The sequence below is a fragment of the Triplophysa dalaica genome, chromosome 14, assembly GCF_015846415.1.
Source record: "Triplophysa dalaica isolate WHDGS20190420 chromosome 14, ASM1584641v1, whole genome shotgun sequence".
Classification (NCBI taxonomy): Eukaryota; Metazoa; Chordata; class Actinopteri; order Cypriniformes; family Nemacheilidae; genus Triplophysa; species Triplophysa dalaica.
The window spans coordinates 719640-728674 of record NC_079555.1 but is presented as its reverse complement, the minus strand read 5'-3'; the positions used below and the strand labels follow the sequence as shown (position 1 = coordinate 728674).

Here is a 9035-nt window from a genome sequence, read left to right as displayed (position 1 = left end):
CGTGCTCTAATAAGAGTGATAATATGAGCCAATAAAAATACAAACTTAAAAACATGCCTTAAAATTACGTGAAGTAAAGACATTTTGTTTGAACTGTATAAGACGGTTCATTAAAAGACAGAAATGAGATCTTTATGCACGGTTGCTTTAATACTGCATATACACAATAGTTTTAAACTGTTAAATTGTATATAATTCTCAATTTTTGATGCCGTACTAACAATTTAATAATGACACACATCTTAATTCATAGTATTTAAGTGATATTCAGAATGTGGCAGAATAGTGCAACCAGAGTAAGAGGCAAATAGATGAAATAAGATGAATCTCCTGCACCCACTTACATTCACTGAGCGCCATCTGATGGACAAAACAAGAGTTACAGCATCACGTCACAAATGTATATTACAGCTAACAGATCAATTATTTTTAAAGAGTGTTTGTATTATTGTTCTTATTCTCCTGGCACTATTCTAGAGGAACATTAAACAAAGTGTGATGTTTATAAATAAAATATCAAAAACACACTTTTTATTATTTTCCAGTACTAACAACCTGTTTAAAGTTATGAGTGGATCTATAAACATTTACACATTATAACATTTACATATGAGGTCCAAAGATCGGAGATTATGTATTAAATATGTAAAAGAGTAGTGCATTTTTAACATTTAAAACAAAGCTATATTTTCATTAATAAGATATTCTGACTTTCTTTTCGAACTCTGCTGGATAAAACTAAAACGTAGTTATAATTTTTATCATTTAAAATCATAAAGATTAAAATCATAAAAGTGCAAATCAGAGGTGCGTGTTTCTCACTTCATTGTGTGCATATGAACGACTCTATGAAATTAATTAAAGAAGATTAGAAAATATAAAGAAACGACTTAAGTATAAGTGAATAAAAAGATCCATGAATAAATAAATTGAGAAATTCACAATTCACTACAGATAAACGTTATTAAGAAATATTGGAATGTAACGTAAATGTAAAAATGGCGGCCTTTTCTCGACCAAAGTGTATTTCTTTTTCTATTCCATAATAATAATCAGCATAATTATATTATGATTATTAAAAGCACACTTCATCATGTGTCCTGAGGTAACTGTAGCCAGTTTTCCCTCCACGTTATTCCAGCGCGTGAATGAAAGAAACATTTAAATCAAAGCCACACCTGCATCCAGCTGCGAGCCAATCACCTGCTGCAGCGAGGTCACGGACGACACACCCATCTTCCCTCAAAACCAATGGGAACGTTAAGTGGACAAGGGGCGCGGCGACGAATTCCACGCGCATCAGCGCACATCTGCACACCATCGGAGGAATTTCTCGAGCTCCGCGTGACTCACAGGTGTTTATGTGATTATGGGCAGTACACAACAATGGCTCACGCGACTGAAGAATGAGTTGAGCGACAGTCCACTCGTGTCCAACGTGGCCTTCGGCTTCATCCTGATGGGTCTGGAGAAGTTGGTCGAGCTGGAGTTCGAGTGTCCGTGTGATCCGATGTGGAACGGACTCTTCTCGTCCGCGTTCTTCATCATCCCCGCGGTCATGGCCCTCGCGATTATGATGATCGTCCAGGGCTGCAGGTGCGAGGTCTCGCGCAGGAGGTCCGTGTCTCTGTCCAGCGTCGTGCCCGCGGTGGTCTGGTTGATTCTGCTCTTTTTGGACGGTCAGTACTTGGCCTGCGCGATGACGGACTGGCACGGGAGGTACGTGATCGTGGATAAAGCCGCGCCGCAGAAGTGGTGCGAGCCCACGCAAGACCAGGAGAGCGTTTCTCCTCGAGACCTCATGCTGCGCTCACAGCGGCTGTTCGTGGAGTCTCAGGTGAGCGCCGGTGACATGATGCGCGCTCGTGCGCTTTTACGCACCAGCACACCAGAGGAGAACGTCATCAATGTATCAACTCAGTCTCGTGCTTTTATCCTAAAATTGCCCAGAAGTAATCAAAACAGACACAAATGACAATAAAATTGTTGATATGGTCCATGAAATGTACGAAGGTTTTAAATAGCAGAGGATTTGGGTACATTTATCGAGAAAAGAGTTCATTTGGACGTCTTCGCCGGATAACACAGATCCTCGGGTTTTGGAAACACCAAACATTAAGACATTTTCAAACGTATTCAAATTTTCTACTTAAATCGTGCTCATACTTTGTCATGAAAATATCAATTACACAGAATCAGTTTCTCTGGTCTCAGACATTTATGTTTATTTACTTTTTGTATCTATTTATATGCATATAACCTGTTATTTTGTGTGTTTTGTATTATCGTTAACTTGTTTTATGTAAAGTGAGATGCGCTTTATAAAATAAAGTTATTATGATTATTGACACAGTTGCGTCATTCCGGACGAATTGAATGCGATGTTACGCAGTATGGTCCCGGTTCTCTCTCTGGTCATTGATGCAGGTGTGTCTTGTTAACAGGTGATCGGGATAGTGCTGCTGATATTCATCTGTTTTGGACTGGTGGTGTATGTCATCCGCGAGAGCTGTCAGCAAGAGCTGGAAACTCCAGAAGTCAATGTGGCGGAGATGAGTCTGTACAGTGCCAGCTGACACCAGCGGCCTTCTGCGTTCACATCACATGACCACATCTACTGACCACATCACATGACCACATCTACTGACCACATCTACTGACATGCTGTTCCAACTCATCTCTCGCTATATGAAAGCAAAGGGACTTGTAATGGAAGTCAGTGGAAATGTTAAAACATCTGGCACAACACATTAACAAATGAGTAAAGTGTTACAGAATCACTTACTAACCTTGTAACCAAATGTTGAACTCAAGTAATGGCCACACGAGCCGGTGAACCCTTTACACGATGTGTACAAAAAGAGCAGACACAGTTAACAAAGTCAAAGGAATTACAATTTGACAATTAACTCACTTACATGTTTAAATAACAGACGTTTTGTACAGAATAACACGTTTCAGTAAAGCTTCACTTTTCTGCTTTGCTATGAAGACTTTTACTGTAACTGCATTGATGGACACGTTCACTGTGTTTGTCACAGAATGTAAACACATCAACAATAATGACAAATATGGGAAAACCAAGAGTGAATTTGAACTGAGGACCAGTCTAGAGGATTCAACATTGATTGTGTTTTAACATTAAACTGGCTTTTGATTTTTTATCTCTGAATATTATTTTATTTTTTTACTATCCAAGGGTTTTTAGATTGGTGCTTTAGGATTGATGTTAATAATATGACACAAATTATTTAAAACAAGACTAATAATGAACACTGTGGTTCTCTGACCTGACACTGAATCACCGGCCCAACCAATGGCATCAGTGTGTGGGGGCGGGACTTCCTGTTTATGTTGTAATTCCAACCGATAAGCTGGTGTAGACATTTGCTTTAAAATAAAACATCTTAAACATTTCATAAAAGAATATTCATTTATAATTCAAAGATCGTTATTCACCAAAACATTACAGTGCTCAACTTTAAAGGGACAGTTCGCCCAAAAATGAAAATTTTGTCATTGTTTACTCACCCTCAAGTTGTTTCTAACCTGTTTGCATTTCTTTTTTTCTCATTGACACAGAGAAAGATATTCAAAAGAATGTTCGCAAATTTCAGTTCCAGGACATCGTTGAGTACCATAGTAGGATAAATTAAATGGTAGTCAAAGGTGCCCAGAACTGTTTCTGTCTTCCATTCTTCAAAATATCTCATTTTGGTTTCAACAGAACAACAATTAAGCTTTTTTCCTACTATGGTAGTGGAATTTGTCCCAGAACTGAAAATTGCTAGTCTCAGCCCTTAGACGTCTGATGCATTAGGGACACTTTTCTGGAAACACTTCAGCATGTTCAAAGATGTCATCTGATTGGTTCACATCTGATTGAATTTCACAGTATTTCCGAGAGACGTGTTGCTTTCTTTAACGGTCCACTTGGATTGGCTGCTTAACCTGTCAGTCATTTGGCCTCTTGGGTGGGCCTTAAAGAGCCGATAAATTCCAAACCTCCAGTCTAAGCGAGACTAGAAAATTGCGAAGATTCAACAGAACAATAAAATTGATACATGTTTGAAACTGCCCTTGGGCGAGTAAACGATGACAGAATTTTATTTCCGGGTGAAGTATCCCTTTAAGTAAAACCAAGCCACGTGAACAAATACTTAAGTGTTGCCATGGTGAACTGTGGTCAATTCTACAGATACTGTAGTACATTATAGTAACATACTTTTTTGTAATATTAAAGTAAATTGATAAACCGTAGTGAATTGTAATATACTGTCACAAATTATAGTATGTACTACTACACCACAGTAAAGTTAAGTGAACTTTATTTACGACAGTAAAGTTACAACAGTTTCTAGGAATTTTACTACTAGTTTACCACAGCAAATATGGAAGAACTCTACAGTATTTTTTACCATGTTAAATAAAATAAAAACATATCAGATGCACTGTAACACAATGTGATGTTTCAGACTCAATCAGTGTTGCCAGATTGGAAAATGCATGGGCGGGTGGACAAAATTTGGGCTGCTTATGCAATTAAAACCCGCCAAAGCAGCTCGCCTTTTCTTTGCTTTTGATTAGTCAAGTTATTTCAAAACATTCGAAAATAATGTGTAGTGCCGTCATGAACACATTATTCCTTAACACCACCCGTATTGGTTGTGTTTAAACAATCAGGTGTGGGATAGGGAGACCTCACCTCTCAGTCAATCGAAAGTTGAGATCATGTGATGGCTCGTGAGTGACGGGGTTGCGATAAAGGACCAGATTTTCTAAATTGAAGTGATCGGCATGCTGTTTGCTGTTCGATCCGTTTGACCCATTTCCTGGTTTAAATATATTTTTTCATCATGTCATAGTTGGTTTTAAGGCGATAAAATGGTCATTATCATCGTTGATTGACATCGCAATACATTTCTATCACATTATTAGGCAGTTAAAATTTGGGCTGGATTTTGTTGGAGTGGGCATGTTTTATTGAGCCTTTGGGCTAGAAATCGCCCACCCAATCTGGCAAAACACTAGACTCAATCCTGTTTCTTTTTTCTCTTGAAACACCTGCAGCATATACACCTGATGATGTTAAACACCACAAACACTGTCAAAAACACAACACACATGAGAAAGCCCACAACATCTACACAATAATATGAATACCAGGGCATTTTATAAGCCTCGGTGCGCAGGTGAGCAGCACCTTTGTGTCTCATGACAAACTCAGTCCAGAAGATGGCGCTCTCCAGTGGTTTTAATGGCGTGTCTCTATGGAGACGGGAGAGTTTCTGCATGCGTCTCCCGTACGACGGATCATGAAGAACCTCATGTAAAGCCTCTTTAAATGAACGTTTGTCTATGGCGGCGATGTCCACGACCTTGGCCACTCCTCTAGATCTCATTTTAGCAAGATTGTCATCTTGATCGAACACAAGCGGTAAGCCCACGATTGGAACACCATGGTAAATGGCTTCAAAAATACCATTAGTGCCTCCATGGGACACGAACAGTCGAGTCTTGGGATGGCCCAGGAGGTCGTTCTGTGGAAACCACTTCACCAGTAAAGTGTTGTTGGCCAGAGCGGACGGCCGCGCTCCCGTGTATCTCAAAATCACTTTCTGTGGAAGTTCAGCGAAAGCGGCCGCGATCTCTTCGGCGATGTCGAGCGGCAGCTGCCCGACCAGGGTTCCCAAAGACATGATGATGACTCCGTGATCTCCAGACGTCTGGATGAAATCCTCCAGATCCGCCGGTAGGCGTTTGGCAGGCTTGCACTGGAAACCGCCAACGTAAATGAAGTTCGGCATGGTCGGGCGCGGATACTCAAACACAAAATCCACCCTCATCAGCCAAATGTCAGCCGCTTGAAATAACTCAAAATATTCCAAATGAGGGGGAAAATAGCGTGCGCACAGAGCTGTGTAATGAGGGCCCACGATACGCTTGTAAAGATAAAGACGCATGGTGTAGAAGAGCAGGTTATACGTTCTCTGAATGAAGGTCATGCGATCCGTCAGCTGAGACAGAGGGAAGGGGACATAAGACAGCGGAGATGGAGCCATTCCAAAATGTGCCTCTCCGTGAACCGTCCAGCGCCCGTTCAACACCAGAGGGAGATGAAGATAGTGAGCGAGCACGACGCCTCCTCCGTTTGCCGGATCGGTCAACATCACGTCGTATCCGGTCTTCTTGAGCCGGTCGATCAGCGCAGGATCTTTCTCGATGATGTAAATCACCATTTCGCAGATCTTCTCGTGCATTTCGGAAAACTTGTCCTTCAGAGTCATGTCCAGTTTGAATCTGGTCCACGCCGAGTGTCCCTGTCTTCTAATCTGGAGTTGTTTAGAGATGAACATGCTGTAGAATTCATCGTCGCCGCCCAGTAAAACAGGAAGGGTTATGGAGACGTAGTGAGGGGAATCTTCAGCGATGTACCAGCTGTCGAGCGCTCGTAACACTGTGATGTGATGACCTCTGGCATGAAGCTCCTGAAGCAAAACATTCATGTTAATCCAGTGACTCCCTTCATGAGGAAACACCAGGATTTTCCCACAATGCACCGGGAGGGTCAGCGTTAGAACCACGTTCAAGACACCAAACAGAAAATCCATCCTTATACGAGACGTGGAGAAGACCTTTCTGAAATAAAGAAATAGAGGTTTATTTATCATGCGCGTAGACTCACTCACTCATTCAAGACAACATCAATCCTGAGCAAACATGTTCACTTGAACCTGACACACAACTCACGTCTGTAAAGGAAACACGTTTAATTAAAAAACCAAAAAAAAATATCTTGTCTTCAAAGTTATTTCAGTTTACTAAAATCAAAACTTTGGAAACGTTTCTGTTCATTGAAATCAAACCAAATATTGACCTAAAAATTGTTGTTGCCTCAAAAATAAACTGAAATTTTGAAAGCAATATAGTTATAATAATAAACAAAAAATTAAGTAAAAAATATAAATGAATATTATATAGCTATCCACATAAAACATTTATTATAAAATGACAAAACCATACAGTACACCAAAATTGCTAAAACTAATTTTGAATGTTAGTACAACAAACTAAAACTAAAAATCAAAACCATAATAACTCTGCTTGTCTTGTTTTAATGTAGACATCACAACAAACCTTGCACATTGAAAACTAAACACTTTCCTCTGTTGTGTAGCAAGCTCAATGTGGGAATAATTGTATTTTTGCAGAAACTTTTAACATGAGAAATGTTTGTGATTTGTGTTTGTTTATTTGTTGTCTCATGGAGGCTGTCAAGCACGTCACAGCAGAGCTCATGCGGAAGCACGTGTCTGCTCTGTTTGTCAAGTGTTCATCTTTTCAAAACAGTGCACATAAAACATTCTTCATGCGATGTACATGTGTGTACTGTGCTGAACATTTGAATAACACGCGACATCAATGATAAAACACGAATCGAATCAAATGTTGCACCGCAAACAACATGGCAGCGTATTTACGTTAAATGTTTCAAGAATTCCGACAAACACAAAGTAAATTTGTTTACCCTCTTATACTTGTAAAGTATGTTATTCATGTAAACACGACAAAAGAAAATAATTTACCTGATAAACAGAAAACACAGTTGAGCTCGTGGAACGCGCCGCTGTGTTGTTGTTGCGCGCTCATGATTACGTCATAACATTGTGCAGTCAGACGCTTCTCAAGTACATCAACCCAACCACATCCAAGTGTGACGTCAGAAGCCACGCCCATGTCAAAGACGTTATCGTTAATAGCCAGATTTCCATTACAGATTTAAGCGATGTTTTCTAAATGTCTTTTTAAACAATATCGCGGAATGACTGCGTTTCCATTAAATGATGTTTTGTGATTAAAGTGTATTTTCTTCTTCTTCTTTTGGCTTTTAATGGCGGTTGGCATATAACAGAAAGGCGCATTCCCGCCACCTACTGAGCTGGAGTGTGGTTCCTTAATGGAATAGAATTACTAAACTAGCAGAAGATATATATATATATATATATATATATATATATAACAAAGTAAATTGGTTTCTCAATCCTATCAAACAGATGTACCTTTCTTAAATATTTCATCAATGTTTTATATACTCCATATTTTTTCCACGCCCATTATTAATTTTTTTTAAGTGTAATTTCTCTGATCCTCATTTCTTTTAACTTTTCCTCCAGATATTTCCTTTCGTTTTGTTATATTAAAGTGTATTTTGATTCTTCTGGCTGTAAGTCATTCTGGTCGTACTGCTTCTTTGTACTCTTTCTGGCAGGTTGCAAACAAACTTTAGTTCATAGTGCCCCCTACTGTGATGAAAGAGTGAAGAGAAATGTCTCTATTTCCTTATATTCATATGACCTCACTGTTCCTAATAAATCTCCCTACTGCACTCACTTGTTTTCCTTCATTTGAGCATCATATAAGATATGTCTTAATGTCAATTCCTTACATTCTTTACGAATGTTCTGTCAAAACATGCCGCGAATGGTCATGTGACCGTTTTATACGTCACGTAAATTGTAAACACGACAAAACGTGTTTTTTGTTATAAACATTTTTATTGAAAATAGTACAGGGGATGCATTTCAGTATTATGTATGACGATATGTTTGTAAAGATAAAACACAGAAAAAATAAATTTAAAATCACAAATTATAATGAAAACTAATAATTATACAAAACGTGTTTTCCGTTCCGAAATATGCCTTTAGTAAAAAACACCTCATTATGAAACCAGTTATATAAATGAATGAAAATATGTTAACGTGTGACTATTAAAATACCCATATGTAATTGTTCACAGAACATTTAGAACATCGTTGATCGATCATTCTAATAAATAGGAATTTATCTCATTACATGAAGGATTGAGGTGAGGTATAAACGTTTTATTAACAATAAGCCTAATTTAAAGTGTTCTGTTTTGATGATTTAGACTCCACAATTTAGACATGCTTTACCAAATAAGGGTGGCCTAGATTTAATTAAACTTAGCCTAGACATCTGATACAAACATAAAATCATATAATAGTAAAACG

General features: G+C 38.7%; 2 protein-coding genes across 3 annotated transcripts; one reads left to right on the top strand and one right to left on the bottom strand.

Moving 5' to 3' along the window:
* The first annotated feature begins 1195 nt into the window (after positions 1-1195).
* On the top strand, positions 1196-4156 carry LOC130435472 (calcium homeostasis modulator protein 4). Its single transcript, XM_056766140.1, has 2 exons — positions 1196-1837; positions 2445-4156. Exons 1-2 carry the CDS (start codon positions 1370-1372, stop codon positions 2574-2576), a joined length of 600 nt encoding a protein of 199 aa, XP_056622118.1. The 5' UTR covers positions 1196-1369; the 3' UTR covers positions 2577-4156.
* A 155-nt stretch (positions 4157-4311) lies between these two features.
* Positions 4312-7716, bottom strand: ugt5f1 (UDP glucuronosyltransferase 5 family, polypeptide F1). Of its 2 annotated transcripts, none has more exons than XM_056766133.1 (2): positions 7587-7716; positions 4312-6639 (listed from the first exon to the last, which is right to left on the bottom strand). In XM_056766133.1, exon 2 carries the CDS (start codon positions 6609-6611, stop codon positions 5034-5036), a length of 1578 nt encoding a protein of 525 aa, XP_056622111.1. In that variant the 5' UTR covers positions 6612-6639; positions 7587-7716; the 3' UTR covers positions 4312-5033. The 2 variants fall into 2 exon arrangements, with proteins under 2 accessions (XP_056622111.1, XP_056622114.1); XM_056766136.1 differs by having other exon boundaries at positions 4312-6635; positions 7587-7681.
* Positions 7717-9035: the final 1319 nt, after the last annotated feature.

What these genes read in the sequence shown, in the direction of transcription:
- LOC130435472 (XM_056766140.1), top strand. Translation starts at nt 1,370, where the DNA reads ATGGGCAGTACACAACAATGGCTCACGCGACTGAAGAATGAGTTGAGC. An exon ending in GGCTGTTCGTGGAGTCTCAG is followed by an intron (nt 1,838 to 2,444) that starts GTGAGCGCCGGT and finishes TCTTGTTAACAG; the next exon opens with GTGATCGGGATAGTGCTGCT.
- ugt5f1 (XM_056766133.1), bottom strand. Translation starts at nt 6,611, where the DNA reads ATGGATTTTCTGTTTGGTGTCTTGAACGTGGTTCTAACGCTGACCCTC.